The following is an 18,210-nucleotide window of genomic DNA, read 5'->3' on the forward strand; positions in this document are numbered from 1 at the left end:
GTCCAAGTCACACCACAGGCCGACCCAGCGGAGGGTACTCCGCTGAAAAAAGGGATGGTCCAAACTGTCTTGTCTAACCAGCAACGTGGAGCAGGGAGGGGGTAAGCGTTGGGCCCCACGTCCAGTTGGCCAGAGTTGAGCCCCAGCTCTGCCCTGCTCGCCACCTGCCTGTGGGTTGGTTTCTGCCTCCTCATCTTTGGGATGGAAATATCCCAGCATCGCAGGGAGAGGAAGGGGTAAAGGGGCTGAGCGTGGGGCCCAGCACTGAGGCATCGTCCAACCAGGACCTGCTGTCCTGTTAACAGAACGTGTTGCCCTGGTGCATGGGGGAGCCCACGGCCTCCGGAACTCAGGGACCTGTGGGGCAACAGGACCAGCCTGCCCGGGGTCTGAGTGCAGGATGGGGAAACACGCACGACTTGGGCCTCAAGACGCCGGGAAGACCCCAAATCACATGAAGCTGCAAGCAGAGGCCACAGCGCTCGGAGCGCAAGGGCGGCCGCGCATGGGCTGAACAGGGCGTGGTGTGCCGGCCTGGGATGTGTGGACAAGGCCCCCCTCCCGGCCTGGCCTGCAGAACCCTCACACGCAGGACCCGGCGGGCGAGCAGCCTTCGCACGCCCCTCCTGCTGAACCCCGCACACGCTAGAGGCGACACCCTCACGTGCACACACTTACTTAACTCGGGGTCCGACGGGCTCCACACTGATGGCACAAATGAGGCACAGACCTGCGGAGGAGACCTGGGGTCACACCAGCTCTTCGTTATTGAACCCAAAGCAGCCCTGAGCTCGCAAGGGCTCAGCCGACACCCAGCAGTCCCCGGGGACCCGGGAGGCCGCCAGGGCCTTTGCCCGAAGTGGCCCCGCAGGCTCACCCTGCCCCGGAGAGTGGGCATCGAATGGTGGCTAGTGGCGTCACTGTGGGGTCCCCGCTCGACGACCCCTAACACCTTGGCCTCTCCAGCGACAACGACGGCGCACACTCACGTCTCTGACGAGATGCAGTGGGTCAGGGCCAGACTCGGGGCCTCACCCCTGGGACGCCTTTCACAACTACCAGCTGCCTTCGTTATTTTTTTCTTTCTGTCTTTTTTTTTTTTTCTTTTTTAATCGTGCTGCTGAGATTTGAAGCCAGACAGCTCTGCCTAAAGAGCCTGTGGCTCTCCCCGCCGCCAAGCCTATCCTGGCCCGTCCTTTCCAGCACGGGAAACAGCTAGAGCTACAAGGCCCCACTCAGGACATGGACACCCAGCCCGTACTGTGTGTTCAAGACACAGCATCACTGGTCCATCCGCCCTAGACGGTGGTTGGCCGGCGGGGGCAGGAAGCCAAGGGAGGTGGTGAGGCACTCGGACCCCATCACTCATGTCTGAGAGCGCTTCCCAGGGCCAGGGGCCGCAGGATCTGGGGTTTCTGCCCCTTAAGTGCTTCCCCTTCTCCGGGAGCCCCCAGCCTTGGCCACCCTGGGTCTGCCAGGCCGGGCTAACCATCAGGCCAATTTGGCTGGAATTTCACATCATCACTCACTAACACTGGGAAGGTTTCCTAGGAATCCGTCCATCATGGAAACTGTGTTTGCCTCCCAGATTGGGGGACAAGGAGGAAGAGGTTTGTGGGGCACCTTTCAACCACAGGAGTTTCATATCATTGAAAATATTAAATGCAATCCTACAGTGAGTGGCAGCAGCGGGAGGGTAGACAAGGCTGTGAGGCTGACTCAGCCCCGCTACAAGCTAGCTATTCCACCCAGGAGGCCTCAGGGCCTCCGTCTTCCCATCTGTAGGCTGATAACAGCACGCCCATTGAGATGTTAAATGAGGGAAGGTGTGCGAAGCCCCGGCCCCCCCCCACCCCCCGGCCCAGTAAACAGGGCTGGGAGCCATCCCTCCTCCGCGGGCTCCCACCCCCCACGCACATGGCCCTCACCTGGGAAGATGAAGATGAAGAAGGAGCTGACGCCACCGATGACGCCGATGATCTCGCTGAGGTCGGGCAGGAACAGGGCCATGGCGAGCGTCACGGTGACCCACAGGACGGTCAGCGACATCCGGACCCACGGCCCCGAGGGCTCGGCCGGGGGCTGGGGCCCACACGCCCAGCAGCAGCCCCTCCTCCAGAAATCCTGCATCACTGACCTGGAGGCCACGCACTATGGGCTCCCACGGGCTCCCGGGGGGCGGTAGCCCTGCACTCGCCCACCACTGGGTGCCCTAGAGTGCCCCCCACCACTGCCCCGCACACCGGCGGGGCTCACTCCCTGGGAACCCCCGCCGCACATGGGTAGCCAACAGGGCGGGACCACATTGGGCCGCCAAGCTCCGGGGGCCAGGCTCCAGTCCTGACACCAGCTGGGCGACGCTGGCCAAACCACCTGACTCCCCTGCCCGTCTCCTCCTCTAGGAAACAGAGGTGAAGACAGTCCCCACGCCACGTGGGCTGGCGTGGCGCCTGGCACGTGCTAATTTTCGACGGGTGCTGTGCTCTGCACTGAACCATGTCCCACGAGCTGGCCTCACCTCCCCAGGAAGAGCACGATGGGGTAGACAGTCACGATGGACACAGTGAAGAGGACCCGGGCAACGATGATGACCCCATCGTTGCCTGGGTAGGACATCAGGATGTCAGCAGAAACGTCTGTCCCAAAGGTCAGGAAGCCGTACACGCCTGTGAAGGGTAAAGGGGGGAACACAGGAGAGCTGATTAGAAAAATGCTGTCCCCCCACCTCAACTCCGACACGCAGACAGCACCCAGATCTACCGCTGCTAAGGTTTCCCCTAGGAGCTGACAGAAGGTTCTAGAATCTCCCAAGGCTTTCCTGTCCTCAGTCTACAGGGTCCTGGTCCTTCTGACTCAAACTCCTGCTGGGCAAAACTGTCCCTTGTCCTTCTTCCAAACAGCTCACAGCACCCGTACAAGGCACCCACTCATGGGCGTGGACTGACTGGAAGCAGTCTGAACAATGCTTTCCGTGCCCTGTCCACCCCACCCTTAGAGCACCTAGAGAAAGAAGCTGTCAGTGCGCCCATTTTCCTGATGGGGAAAATCAAGACCCAAGATGTCAATAACTGTCTGGAATAACACAGCTCATTACAGCAGAAGTCAGGTCCCTACCCCACAACCCAGCACTGCCTCTCGGCCTCCGCATCACCTGCCCGGTCCTGAGACATCCACCGCTGACCAAGAGCTGTGGTTTGCTTTGGTTTTTCTCCAGTCCCAGGATCCTGCTGGCCCTGGACCATCTGAAGGAGACTCTCAATCACCGGGTCCAACTCAGGGGCCACAGAATGAGAGAGACCTCCCCTGCTAGACAGAAGTCACCCAGCAAGTGTCCAAGGCCCCTGACACATCTGTGGGAGCCCAAGAGCTCCCTGAATCAGAGACTCTGATAGGCTGACGAAAGAAAGGGCTGCTGGGCTGGAGGAAAGCGGCCAGCAGTCAGCCTGAGCCCGGGCCCTGGGCTGTGCACCGGATGTGCCGTGGGACCTCAGGTGTGGCACAGCCCCTCTCTGAGCCACACCTCTGTCACCTTTGAAGACCCTCCTGTGCCAGTGTGTGGACGGTGAAACCCACTGCATCCAAGAGAGTGTCCTGTAAACCATGGCCTGGATATAATGCTCCGACAGCCAGCACTGACGCCATCCCACGAGACGGGCAGGCAGGGGCGTGGGGCGTGAAGAGCAGGGGCTCAGGAGACAGACGGGCCAGGGTTTGCATCTCAGCTTTGCCACGTCTAGCTGGGAGACCCTGGACAAGCCATGGCAACCCTCTGAGCCTCAGTGGCCTCCGCTATGAATTGTGGACTCTCCTGGGGGTGTTAGGGACAAAAGCAGCACAGGCAGTCAAACCGCTTAGCACTGCACCCGGGACGCGGTAGGGTCTCTATACACACTTGTGATTATCCCGGTTTCTCCCACTGCTCCGCACCCAGGTCCCGGGCACCCCGCGTGGGCCTTACCTGTCAACGAGTAGACAAGGCAGCAGGCCAGCAAGGACAGCACGGAGACGAGGGCCCAGTGCCCGAGGCTCTGGTGGCGCATGCTGCAGTAGATGGACACGGCAGCTTCGTGACACTGCAAGGGAGCAGCAGGGTCAACGGGAGTGGAGCCAGCTGGGCGCTAGAATCACCTGGCGTCATCTAAAAAGTCTCAGTGTCTTGGGACTTCCCCGGTGTCCAGTGGTAAAGAATCCGCCTTCCAATGCAGGGGACATGGGTTCAATCGCCACAACAAAAATCCCAAGCGTCACAACTAAGACCCGACACAGCCAAAAATAAATAAATATTTTTAAAAATACAAAAAAAAAAGTCTCAGTGTCCCCAAACGTGGGTAACAACCCAAATGCCCACCAAGAGCAGAAGGTAGAAGTGCTCAGATATTCATGTGTAGAATATTACACAGCACTGAAAAGGGGTGAACACAACTGCACACCTCAACAGAGAGCCCTGCAGCTGTAACGTGGAGCAAAAGACGCCAGAGAAGAAGAACGTTTCCATGTACGTGAAGTTCAAGTTACAAGCCAAGCAAGCCAGGACGGGGTTCTCAACCGCAGCACTGCTGATGCTTGGAGACTGTCCTGTGCACGGTGGGATGCGGACCACATCCCCTGGCCTCGACCCACTAGATGCCAGGAGCCTCCCCCACAGTTGCGACAATCAAAAATGTCTGCAGACATTGCCAAATGTCCCCTAGGGGGCAAAATCACCCTCAGTCGAGAGTTACCGTTTGTGGTGACACAGGGCAGAATAGTGGGGTGGGGTGGTGCTATTGAGGGAACATTCCAGGGGTGCTGACGATGTTCTATATCCGCATCGGGGTGATGGTTTCATGGGAGTACACATACTTAGGATTTATATACTTCCTACATACTGTATCACATGGTCAATTTTTTTTTTTTTTTTTTTTTTTTTTGCTGTACGCGGGCCTCTCACTGTTGTGGCCCCTCCCGTTGTGGAGCACAGCCTCCGGATGCGCAGGCTCAGCGGCCATGGCTCACAGGCCCAGCCGCTCCGCGGCATGTGGGATCCTCCCAGACCGGGGCACGAACCCGTGTCCCCTGCATCGGCAGGCGGACTCTCAACCACTGCGCCACTAGGGAAGCCCACATGGTCAAGTTTTTAAAAATATAAAATACATGTAGCCAATGCCAGCAGCCCACCTGTGATGTGGACCTTATTTATCTGGAGCAGGTCCTGGGCAGCAGGTCCTTTTATCAGCAGCCCAGGAGGCCCTGATGAGCAGCCAGGGGTGAGACGTGCTGCTGTATCTGGATGTGCCCTATGGGTTCTGGGATTTTCCCAGGCTCCCGGGGCAGGGTTCCCACCACCACATCCATTTACTCACTTGTGATCAAAGCCAACAGGATGACCGTCCATGCCTGCCCACTCCCCAGGCTCGAGAGCCCTGCTCCCCTCGCCCACCGAGCTCAGCCCACCACGGTCCCTCTTCGCTGCCTCAGGGCCTTTGCCCGTGCTGTGTGCTCTGCCTGCGATGTCTCCTGGTCCAGCCAGCTTCTACTCATCCTTTAGGAAAGCCCTCCTCCCCAGCTGGCCGAGTTCTGCTCTCACGGCCCCCAGGTGAACACATCTGGGTTTGCTGGTTCAGCGTCTGTCAGGTATGTGGTGTCAGACACACCTGCCTCCCGCATTCTCAGCACAGAGCCTGGCCCGTGGGCGAAGGGCACTCCGGTGGTTACTCAATCATCCATCCCTTTGCCCCACTCGCAGTCACGAGGCCTCCCTGCACCCAACCCCAGCTCTCCACACTCAGGTCCTTATATCAGTGCCCCTTGTTGCGAGTGTGGGGTACCCATCAACCAGCCTCACACAGTCCCCACCCTCATGGAGTGCCCACTGTGAGGGGCTGGGGCACACCAGCCTCAGGCCTCCCGATTCCAGCCACAGAGGCGGCGTCCAGCCTGCGGCAAGCACGCACACACACACACACACACACACGCACACGGGCCCTCAACCAACAAGCAGTGGAACTCAGGATCAACGTTCCCACCTCCTATACTCCGGAACCCAGACATGGGGGAAAGGATGCTTGGTGGTTGCAGGATGGGGCCCTGCCCTTCTTCCTGTTTCTCCTATGACTCCTGGGTTGTGTTTCTCTTGGTCTTATGCCGGGAAATAAAGCTTCTGAGGGCAGGGCTGCCCTGCTGGGACAGCATCTAGGACGCTGACTGGCCAATAGCAAGCTCACTATTCACTAAGTGATGGGATGCAGGGCAGAGGAGCATGTGGTGGGTAAGAAGTGGAAACGGTCCAAACGGCCACCAGCTGAAGAAAGGAAAAACAAGCTATGGACTCTCCAAACAGTGGAATATCATTCAGCCATGAAAAGGGACGCGGTCCTGACACATGTACCACACGGACGATCCACAGAAACACCATGGTGAGTGGGACTTCCCTGGTGGCACAGTGGTTAAGAATCTGCCTGCCAATGCAGGGGACATGGGTTTGAGCCCTGGTCCGGGAAGATCCCACATGCCGCGGAGCAACTAAGACCGTGCGCAACTACTGAGCCTGCGCTCTAGAGTCTGCAAGCCACAACTACTGAGCCTGCACGCCACAACTACTGAAGCCCGCGCGCCTAGAGCCCGTGCTCCGCAACAAGAAAAGCCACCGCAATGAGAAGCCCGCGCACCGCAACGAAGAGAAGCCCCCGCTCGCCGCAACTAGAGAAAGCCTGCGTGCAGCAACAAAGACCCAACGCGGCCAGAAATATAAATTAAAAACAAAACAAAACACCACATCGAGTGAAAGAAGCCAGCTACAAAGAACCATATACTGTATGATTGCACTTACATGAAGTGCCCAGCACAGGCACATCCAGAGAGACAGAAAAATCTGTGGTTGCCAGGGGCCACGAGGGAAACAAGAGGGGGATGGGGAGTGACTGGTAATAAGTACAAGTTTCTTTTGAAGGTGATGAAAATGTTGTAAAATTGATGGTGGCGATGGTTGCACAACTCTGTGAACATACTAAAAACCACTGAACTGTACACGTTAGAGGGGTGAGTTGTATGCCACGTTAAGTTGTATCTCAAAGCCGTTTAAAAACACCAAGGGGAAAGAAGACACACAGAGGGCCAACAGGCACATGAAAAGATGCTCAACAACGCTAATTATTAGAGAGATGCAAATCAAAACTACAGTGAGGTACCACCTCACACAGGTCAGAATGGCCATCCTCAAAAAGTCTACAAATAACAAATGCTGGAGAGGGTGTGGAGAAAAGGGAACCCTCCTATACTGCTGGTGGGAATGTAAATTGGTACAGGCACTATGGAGAACAGTATGAAGGTTCCTTTAAAAACTAAGAACAGAACTACCATATGATCCTACAATCCCACTCCTGGGCATATATCTGGAGAAAACCATAATTCGAAAAGATTCACGCACCCCAATGTTCATTACAGCACTATTTACAATAGCCAAGACGTGGAAGCAACCTAAATGTCCACTGACAGATGAACGGATAAAGAAGATGTGGTACATATATACAATGGAATATTACTCAGCCATAAAAAGGAATGAAATAATGCCCTTTGCAGCAACATGGATGGACCTAGAGATTATCATACTAAAAGAAGTAAGCCAAAGAAAGACAAATATCATGACATCATTTATATGTGGCATCTAAAAAAAAAAGATACAAATGAACTTATTTCCAAAACAGAAAAAGACTCACAAACATAGAAAACTAACTTATGGTCACCAAAGGGGAAAGGGGGATGGGGGGGGATGAATTAGGACTTTGGAATTAACATATACACACTACGACGGATAAAACAGATAACCAACAAGGACCTCCTGTATAACACAGGGAACGACACTCAATATTTTGTAATAACCTCTAAAGGAAAAGAAATCTGAAAACGAATGTGCATATATATTCAGCTACATATGCCTGAATTGCTGGGCTGTACACCTGAAACTAACACGGTGTTGTACATCAGTCATACTTCAATTAAAAAAACACAAACAAGGGAGAAGTACCGCGTGTGGCCAGAGTGTCTGGGAGCAGAGCCTGCACCCACAACCCGTGCTCCCCCAAGCCCCTCCTTCCGACTCTGCGCAGGCTGGACGGGGTGCCCCGCTAAGTGTGTGGGGAGCGGTGTGTTTGAACCCGACCTCCCGATGACGCCAGGTGACCGCCCACGCCTTCCCCCGCTCAGCAGCCCCTCCAGCCCAGCGCCACTCCTCACCCGGCTCCCTTCCACCTTCACCTGCACCTAGTTCCCCCACCCCCAGATCCCTGACTCCCCAAGCTGGACCCTGGCAACCCTATCCCCGGCCTCGGCAACTAGTCCTCTGCCCCACCCCCGCCCTGCAATCCACATCCTTTCCCAACTCCCCCATCTCCGCATCCCGTGTCCCTGGAAACGGCAGCCCAGGTCTCGGTTGCTAGGAGAATGGGATGAGGGAGCCGAGGCAAAGGTGAGGGGGGCACCTCCTCACAAGCATCTGGAAAGCACCCCGCACCCCTGCCCGGCGCGAGCCTGCTACACCATATGGTGCTCGGGGACCCGAGAGAGGACTGGCTAAACGACATCCAAACGGTTGACAGCAAAATCGTCGCCTTCCATCTTTCAAAATATTGGGTGTGCAGGAAGAAACGTGAGAAATTCTGTAAGCGGCTTGCTAAGCCCCAGAAACGCTACAGCGACTCATTTATAAAAAAGAGCAACGGAAATGTTTCAGGACTTTTCTTTTCCCCAAAAAGTGGTTCTCAAAGAAAACATAAGCTGACAAACACAAAGTGGAGCTGGTTGGTGAGCACTTCAAGAAGCCGCTCAGGCTACGAAGCTGAGACACTGTCAACCCCGAGCCACTTTCCCTCGAGAACTGGATTTCACTGGGGGCGGTTTTGTTGTTGTCGTGGTGGGGAGGTGGTTGTTTTTAGGAGAGAGGCAAATCTTTCCTAAAATAAACAATGGAGCAAGGGAGTCAGCTGCCGCCTGCTAGGAGACTGCGAGACCCCAGGAAAGCCCAGAAGGCGGGGAGCGAAGCCCAACGCCAGCCCCGCCCCTCCAGCCCCGCCCCGCCCCTTGCAGCTCTCCAGCCTGGGACCCCCGCCCCCTCCGGGGCTCTCCAGCTGAAGCGCCCTCCCCTTCTAGCTGGCCACCTCCCACACATGGCTCAAGACTCCTCCCAGGCATCTGCGCCTGGAAAAGGGCATCTCTGAATCTGCCCCACCCAGCGCTGCGGCGGAAGCCCCTCCACTGGACTCCACGCACGGAATTCCTTACTCCATGCCATTCTATCAAAGTCTATATATTCTGCCCAGTACCGCCAGCTCCCCACGCACCTTCCCGCCCTCCTAGCCGGCAAGCCTCCAGGCCCCCGCGGCAGAAGCCACCTGCACGAAGGCGTTCTACGTAAAAAGGCCGCTCCAGGTCCCCAGGCGTGGCGACTCGGCCGTGAGGACTTCGCAAAGGAGGGGACAGGTCCCGGGCCCACACAATGGACCCCAGACCCAACAAACAAAGGTGCTGCTGCTGGCTGTCGGCGGGGCCGGTTCCCAGAGCCCAGATGCCGGCCACGTGCACCGTCTGCCAAAGACAGCCCATCTCACCCTAGCACAAGTCCTCGAGCTTCTCCCGACAGGGAGGCCACACTCTCCTGAGGGAGCAGGCGGTCCCCAGAGCCTGCAAATGCCACCCTCTGCAACACGGACGCCAAGGTTACCTGAAATCCGAAGCAGATGGTGGGAAAGACACTAAATACGGAGGCCCAGGAGGAAGGACTGTAAAGAGATGAAAACGGGTGCTTGTTACAAAAAGTTAAACTCAAGACAACCTTCAACTTGAAAGTGAGTTTTCAACACCACCAGCAAGATGTAACTAAGCGTGACTGTAAGACAGGTTTTAAAAACCATGTCCACTGCCGGGTTTGGGGGGTTGGAAAAGGCTGCATGTTAAATGCTGCACTTTCTAAGTACATCTGTGCTGACATATGGTAACTTGACATTCTCCCTGCAGGCACAACTTGGGCAGGGCGTGGCTGGGAGGAACTCCCAGCCTCCCTTGGAGGCTGCCTGTGCCCAGTGAGCTTAGGGGCTGGGGTGGTTGGGGGCACAGGCAGCCTCCATCCAACAGACCCCACAGGGCAAGGATGCTTTGACCTCTGTCCAAGCTGCCCAAGAGAACTGAGGTGTGCATGGGGCAGAATCTTCAGGTCAAGCCCTCTCAGTGGTCCCCACATGGTGGCCCTCCAGCTTCCTTTAATAATCAGCTCTACGTACCAGCCTCCGGCACCTTTAGGGACACATAGTGGAGGGAGCATATACAGCACCCGCTATAGAATCGGGGTTTCCTGGTTGTGGTAGAAGAGTGGGCCCCAAAGAGACCCATGTCCTAACCCTGGGGACCTTACACGACACAAGATGACCCTGGAGGATCTCGGCCCAATGTAGCCCAAGGATCCTTGCAGTCAGAGAACCTTCCCCAGCTATGGTCAGAGGGAGCTGTGACCAGAGAAGCAGGGTCAGAGAGATGGAACCTTGCTGGCTTTGAAGATGGAGGAAGGGGCCCCGAGCCAAGGAATGTGGGCGCTTCTAGGAGCTGGAAACAGCAAGGAAATGGATTCCAATCTAGAGCTTCCAAAAGGAACACAGCCCTGCTGACATCTTGATTTTAGCCCAGTGAGACCTATTCTGGACTTCTGATATCAGAACTGTAAGAGAATAAATTTGTGTAGTTTTAAGTCACCAAGTTTGGCAGGAACGTGTCACAGCAGCCACGGGGCAAGTCACACGGTGGTATCTCCCTTCTGTGCTGCGCTCCGGCCGCCTCTTAACTCTGGTGCAGATCACGGAGCCTCCCCGCCAAGCCCTGCCTTCCTGGACTTTCCTCAACAGCACTGTCAGCCGGTGGCCAGCTTCTTAGCGCCCACGCTCCCACGGCTCCATCTGCCTGCCCGCGTCCTCTGGGCCTCACGTGCTGTCCTCTCCTGTTCCCGTGGGTGAGACTGCCCGAGCTCCAGCCTTGAAGGCTGCATTTCCAGAGAGCAGGACCCTCCCCTCTGCAGACTCAAGGCCACAGATGAGCAGTGGATCTGGCCCTCTTCTGATCGGGTTTCCTCCACTGCTGGGTCATGCCGTCGGTGTGCCGTGGGCCACACGGGACGTGGCCTCTGTGCCCCGGTACTTTCCGCTTCTCCCCTCTTCAGAAGAGCTCTTTCCCGGCTTTTCCCTTCCCCCTCTCCTGAACCCAATCCACCTGCGCCTTCAACCCCGCCTCCTGCCCTGATGAAACAGCCACATCGAGCGGCCTCCGTGGCCAAATCAGGCGCCAGGGCTCAGCCCCATGTGACCCAGAAGCGGCAGCTGGTGGCGATCACCCCAACCTTCTTGAAATTCTGCTGACTTCTGAGACCCAGATTCTATTATCCTCTGTCCTGGGTTGTACAGTGTCCCCCTAGATTTATAGCCACTGGGAACCTCAGAATGAAATCTTATTTGGAAAAAGGGTCTTTGTAAATGTAATTGGTTAAATGAAGATGAGGTCATACTGAAGTAGGCTGGGAGTTAACCCAACAACTGGTGTCCTTATAGGAAGAGGAAACACACAGGGCAGAGGCCATGTGACCATGGGGGCCGAGTCTGGAGCGAAGCATGTGCAGACCAAGGAAGGCCAAAGAGTGCTGGCAACACCGACGCTGGGAGGGGCAGGAAGGACCCTCCCCCGGAACCTCCAGAGGGAGCGCAGCCGTGCCCACACCTTGATTTTGGACTTTAGCTTCCAGAACCAGGGGAGAAGTCGCTGCTGCTTTCAGCCACCCGGTTTGTGCTCATGTGTTACTACGAGCAGCCCCAAGAAGCTAACACGTGCTGCTAACTTGCCATCCCTCTCGCTGATCCCCCAGGGCCTGGCGGAGGGCCACCAGCTCAGTTCTCACCTGGGCTCCTGGCCTTACTTCCACGCCATCTATGGGTTGATGTTCCTCTCTCCAGTCCAGGCCTCTCTGGACTCCAGGCGCACAGTCTGACCAGCTCCCTGACGTCTTTATTTAGTGTTTCACAGCCGTCTCCAACCTTACACATCCCCACCCGACCCCTCCCCGTCCCATCCAGCCCATGAAACGGCATCGCCAAAGCTCAGAGTCACCCGGACTCTCTTCTCTCTCACTCCACTTCCAACCTACCCTCCAGGAGGGTCCACACGATTTGCGGGACCCAGTGCAAAATGAAAGTCCCGGCCCCTGTTCAACAGCGGTTAAGCCTTTCAGGATGGCGCCAGCAGGGCGTTAAACCAAGCGCAGGGCCCTTCTCAGCCCAGGACCCTGGGGGACGTCACAGGTCACAGGCTCATGGAGCTGGCCTGCCACCAGCGGATTTGATTTCAAGCCCCTGCTGTGATCAAAACCCTGCAGTGGCTTCCGTGCAAAACTGAAGTCCTCACCGCCGCTCTGCATCCCTACAGGATACCCCCCCCAGGCCCACTCCCACTCTTGGCCTCGCTCAGGCTCGTCGGGCCTCACTGGCCTCTGCCCCTGCCCCTGCATCTTGCTGGCTGGTTCTGCGGCCCCTAAGCTGTGGGGAACGCGTCTGCAACAGCCTAGGAGCCCCAGACTGCTGGGGTGTCCAGTGCTTCCGTGTCCCTTAGCCTGTCCCCCGTCCTCACTAGTGATAGCACTGTCGTTCTGAAGAAGGAAAGGAGCTTTTTTTTGGCCACACCGTGTGGCACGTGGGATCTTAGTTCCCCGACCAGGGCTTGAACCCGCGCTCCCTGCAGTGGAAGCACAGTCCTAACCACTGGACCGCCAGGGAAGTCCCAGGAAAGGAGGCTTTGCTGAATTCTACGGCATCAGAGACTTGAAGGATTTCACGGGACGAGCCAGGGCTCTGTGCAAACCATGGGCAGGGTCGGGGGGAGAAGCGGCCCTCACAGCAGCCCCGGGAAGCCATCGCCCAAGACTCACCTCGATGCCAGGTGGGGCTCACGAGCGAGGTCTTGGGGCCCGAGGTAGTACTGTGCCACGATGACCAGGGCCAGGTAGCAGGCGGCCAGGGTGCCTAGGATGCTAACACACGGACGGAGCGCAGTGTTAGGGGGCCTCTATGGTGAGGTAGGGGCTGGGGAGCCACACGGAGCGGGGTCTCAATGCCAGCTCTGCCCACACAGGCAAGGTGTCAGGCCAGTGTCTGGACTCCATTTCCTTATCTGCACAATGGGGACAGCGGGAAGAGCATTCCAGGCGAGCAGGGCAGGGCCACGCTCAGGCCCAGCGAGGTCAGACCTGCGAGCCTGTGATCGCTACGGGCGCCCCCGTCTCTCCAACAGCCACTGGGATTCAGTATCTAAGTCAGGACACTGCCCACTGGGCCACAGCACAGGGGGAAGGAGGACCCTGACTCAGCTGGTGAGGGCTGGGGGTGCCTGGGGGCCAAGAGGGTCCTGCCCACTCTTTCTCTGCTCCATTTCATTACACGACAGGGGAAGGCGGGTGGCACACTTGTGTGAAGACTTTTGCCAGGCTTAATTTTTGCAAAAGTACACGAAGAGCCTAAGACGGTAAAATGGGAAAAAGTGTGTGTGTGTGTGTGTGTGTGTCCGTACCAGCATATGTGCGTGTGTGTGCAGAAAATGTCTACAATCATTAGGTAACAAAATGTCAGCTGCAGGTCCTGTCATTACGGGTAAATTTCTTTTTTGTTTGTCTGTATTTTCTATCAGGCACATGTATGACTTGTGTAATTAAACATTTTTTCCCCCTTCTGCAAACGGGAAGACCTGTGCTAGCAGCTCCCCTATCCCAGGCGGACAGAAACCACTCACCAAGCGCCCGCCGAGGTGGGGACCCAGCCCCAGCCATCGCCCTGCCAAGAAGGGGCTGCAGCCTGTACCTTGTGTATTTCTGGAAGCCGATCTCACGTGGGGCGGACAGGGGCAGGATGGCCAGCATGGAGAGCAGCGTCAGGGTGAAGCGCTGGTCGGTGTACCAGGGCTGCGGGGCTGGCGGGGCGCCGGGCAGCAGCAGGTCGCACACTAGGGGAAGGGAGGGAAGGAGATGCAGCGAGCCCCGCGCGGCCTCCCCCAGCTGAAGAGCCGCGGCCACGGGCTTCCCAGCTCTGGGTCCTCGGGTGGGTTCGCCGTGGGCACTGAGTCATCCCCGTGAGTTTAAAGGGATGGGATGACAAGCATGATGGGGATCTTGTCACGTGCCACCAGGACGGAGGGAACACGCTGTAGGCATTCATTCAACAGACCTTCACCGAGTTCCTTCCGCCCGGCAGGCGCTGCTCTAAGTGCTGGAATCGGCAGCAAACGACACAACGGTCTGCCCTTGGGGCACCCAGGCCCTCCTGTTTGTGAAAATTTACTCAAGGGCTCAAAGGGTGTGTGCGGAAGTCGGGGCCTGGAATACAATTCCCCCAAACAGCAGCCCCGGGCAACCCCGTTATCAGAGAGAGGAGAATTAGGGCGGGGCTGAGCTGGCCGCTTGCACCAGACAGGCTGGGGGCCCTCGGGGGTACTTGGCAGGGGGCGGGGCTGGAGGGTCCTCGATGGCTGCGCTCACACAGGGTGCCTGGTGGGGATGCCTGGGCTCCGCGGGGGCCCCCCCTGCAGACTGTCCAGCAGGCTGGTCCATGACAGCTGGGGGGTCCCGAGCCCAAGACGGAAGGTGCCGTCCTATTAAAGGCCGGGCCTAGAACTGGCAGTGTCCCATCTGCCCTCCTCCGCCAGGCCGAGCCGTCACGGAGCCCGCTCTGATTCGGGGGAGGGGACACAGACCCCATCAAACTCTCAAGAGAAGGAACACCTAAGAGTCTGGACCCGTTTTGATTCCACCACAGTAAGACGGAGAATTTGGAGTTATCCGATAGAAGAGGCTAGACAGATGGGGGAGAGGGGAGACAGCGAGATGGCTCGAGGCCGGAAGCACGCGGATAGAGGTGCCGAGAGCTGGTTCCCAGCCCACTCTGGGGGTTGGCACTGCTGTAACATAACCCTTCCTTCCCACCACGTGCTCCATAAAGCACGCGATGAAAAGAGATCAACGGCCTGACCACAATGGCTTGCTTCTACTGGAGTGACGCAACGGGACAGCTCCACGTGGAGCTCAGGGGACAGAGACCTCCCCTGAGGGAGGCAAGGCAGGCTTTCCTGGCCAGAGAGGCCAAAGAAATGCGCGTACCCAAAGGTGCACAGAGACCCCACGTGGCCTGGGACGGGGGGCAAGCCCTTCCTAGCCATCTGGACTCCTGAAGCCAGGAAGGCACCCCCTCTGCCATCTGGGCTGCCCAGCTCCTTCCTGAGCCCTCACTTTCCAGGCCACACCTTGGTGTCCTCGGCACCATCGTTTACAGTCACTTGTACCCGATGAACGTAATGACTCCATCAAAAACCCAACCTCCAATTAGCCTTCAGCCCACGTAACCTGGACTTGCCTTCAGAAAGACATATCCCTAAATACCTAACCAGAAACACGCAGACGATGCTCTCCTCCCACCAGTCAATCCACCCAGAGCTGGGGTGGCATGCCTCCAATCAATACTCTCTCCAGGTGGTCCACTAACTGAGCCCAGAACCTTCTCAACACAGCAGCCGCTCAGAATCCTCCTAAACACGGCAGCACCTCCTCCTTCCGCAAATGGCAGCCCCTCAGAACCCTTCGTAGCACAGTACCCCTTGGATCCCAGGGACACGACAGCCCCTGAGATTGTTTTAAACATGGCCGCCCCTCAGAACCCTCCTCAGCATGCCAGCTGCTAAGATTCTTCCCAACATAGTGGCCCATATTTTCTCAACACTGAGGCCCTCAAAAGCCGCCTCACATGACACCCCCTCAGAATCCTTCTCAACAGGGAAGCCCTCAAAATCAGTTTCAACATGGCAGCCCCTAAGATTCCTCTCAACACTGAGGGCCTCAGATCCTCAACACAGCAGCCCCCAAAATTATTCTCAACAGGGCACCCCCTCAAAATCATTTTCAACATGGCAGCCCCTCAGAATCCTCTTCCACACGACAGCCACTAATTTCATCTCAACACTGAGGCCCTCAGAAGCCTCCTCAACAGGAAGAATCCTTCTCACGTAGCAGCCCATTGAACCCTTCTCAAGACACAGCCCCTCACATTCCTTCCCAACACGGAAGCCCCTCAGAACCTTTCTGAACACTGCAGGCCCTCAGAATCCTTCTCAACACAGCAGCCCTTGAGAATCCTCCAAAGGACGGCAGCCCCTAGGGTTCCTCTCAACACGGAGACCCTCAGAATCCTTCCCAACACAACAGCCCCTCACAATCATTCTAAACATGGCAGCAGCTCAGAATCTTCTCAACACAGCAGCCCCTCAGAATTGTCCTCAGCAGGATAGCCACTCAGAATCCCTACGAACACCACAGCCCCTCAGTATCCTTCCCAAGAAGGCAGCCCCTCAGAATCCTCCTCAACACAGCAGCCCCTCAGAATCCTTCCCAACACTGCAGCTGCTAAGATTCTTCCCACTGTGGGAGCCACTAGAATCTTTCTCACACGGCATCACCTCAGAATCCTTCGCAACACAGCAGCCCCTGAGAACCCTCCAAATCACGGCAGCCCCTAAGATTCTTCTCAGCACGGAGGCCCTCAAAATCCTTCCCAACACGGCAGCCCTTAAGATTCTTCTAAAGAAGGCAGCCCCTAGAATCCTCCTCTCATGGCAGCCCATCAGAATCCGTCCCAATACAACAGGCCCTCAGATCCTTCCCAAGAAGTCAGGCCCTCAGAATCCTTCTCAACACTGTAGCCGCTAAGATTCTTCCCAACAGGGCAGCCCCTAGTATCCTCCTCAAAAAAGCAGCTCCTAAGATTCTCCTCAACACGGCAGCCCCTAGAATCCTTCTCACAAGGCAGCCCATCAAAATCCTTCCCATCATGGCAGCCCCTCAGATCCTTGCCACTAAGTCAGGCCTTCAGAATCCTTCTCAACACGGCAGGACCTCAGAATTCATCTCAGCAGAGCAGCACCACCAGTTGACCAGAATTGAAATCCGACATGACCTCTACTTGCCACTGTCAGGCAGGGCATTTCAGTGCCAATTTAAAGTTGGTTCAGATCTACCAACTTTCATTTTTGTGGAGGATAAGAGTCCTTCCCACAACATGGGAGCCTTTAATTTCCATATCCCTGCATCAGGGACCTTTTTTCACGGTTCAAGAGACAGAACAAACAGCAAAATGATAGACCGAGATGCAACCATCAGTCATTATTACATTCCAAGTAAAAGTCTAAATATGCCAATTAAAACCCGAGACTGTCAAGATGATAAGAAAGCAAGACCCGACCATATGCTGTCTACAAGAAGTGCATTTTAAAATTCCAAGGTTCAGAGTAAAAGAGTGGGAAAAGAAATTCTGTGCAAACACTAATCTTAAGGATGTGGGAGAGGCTATATTCACAGGTGTATTCACAAAGCATTACAGAGACAAAAAGTGAAATTTCATAATAAAAAGGCAATTCACTGTGTGTGCTTATTCATAAGAGAGTTTCAAAAACCATGAGCAAAAAATTCATAGAATTAAAGGGAAAAGTAGACAGATCTGCAATCATAATTGGAGACTTTAACACTCTCTGTCTCATAACCTGACAGAATAACTAGACTCCCCCACTGCCCCAAAAATCTGCAAGGCCATGGAAGATCTGATCAAAGCTCTGGATCACCCTGACCTAATAGAGAGTTCTAGAACACTGTACCAAAGAACCACAGAATACACACCCTTTAAGAGCTCACCAAGAGAGACCACATGCTGAGCCAGAGAGTAAGTCTCACATGGCAAAATTATACAGATGTGTTCTCTGACCATGGTGCATTTAAGGCAGAAACCAAAAAGGCGACATGCACAGAAAGACAGACAAGATGAAAAGGCAGAGGGCTATGTACCAGATGAAGGAACAAGATAAAACCCCAGAAAAACAACTAAATGAAGTGGAGATAGAAAAAGAATTCAGAATAGTGTTAGTGAAGATGATCCAGGACCTCGGAAAAAGAATGGAGGCAAAGACTGAGAAGATGCAAGAAATGTTTAACACAGATCTAGAAGAATTAAAGAACAAACAAACAGAGATGAACAATACAATAACTGAAAAGAAAACTACACTAGAAGGAATCAATAGCAGAATAACTGAAGCAGAAGAACGGATAAGTGACCTGCAAGACAGAATGGTGGAATTCACTGCTGCGGAACAGAATAAAGAAAAAAGAATGAAAAGAAATGAAGA

The 18,210-nt window shown here is 55.6% G+C and overlaps 1 protein-coding gene across 1 annotated transcript in view; it reads right to left on the minus strand.

Moving 5' to 3' along the window:
* Positions 1-18,210, minus strand: part of SLC38A8 (solute carrier family 38 member 8) — a gene marked incomplete at its 3' end in the record, with an annotated part of 30,335 nt that overhangs the window by 1,741 nt on the left and 10,384 nt on the right. Inside the window, exons 4-10 of the mRNA XM_082677923.1 lie at positions 13,854-13,995; positions 12,929-13,030; positions 9,695-9,752; positions 3,959-4,073; positions 2,519-2,666; positions 1,929-2,137; positions 679-730 (exon numbers count right to left, since the gene is read on the minus strand). Of these exons, the coding sequence (XP_082534049.1) occupies positions 679-730; positions 1,929-2,137; positions 2,519-2,666; positions 3,959-4,073; positions 9,695-9,752; positions 12,929-13,030; positions 13,854-13,995 (826 nt within the window). The remainder of the gene's footprint in view (positions 1-678; positions 731-1,928; positions 2,138-2,518; positions 2,667-3,958; positions 4,074-9,694; positions 9,753-12,928; positions 13,031-13,853; positions 13,996-18,210) is intronic.

Source organism: Grampus griseus, assembly GCF_964374135.1.
Source record: "Grampus griseus genome assembly, chromosome: 19".
NCBI lineage: Eukaryota > Metazoa > Chordata > Mammalia > Artiodactyla > Delphinidae > Grampus > Grampus griseus.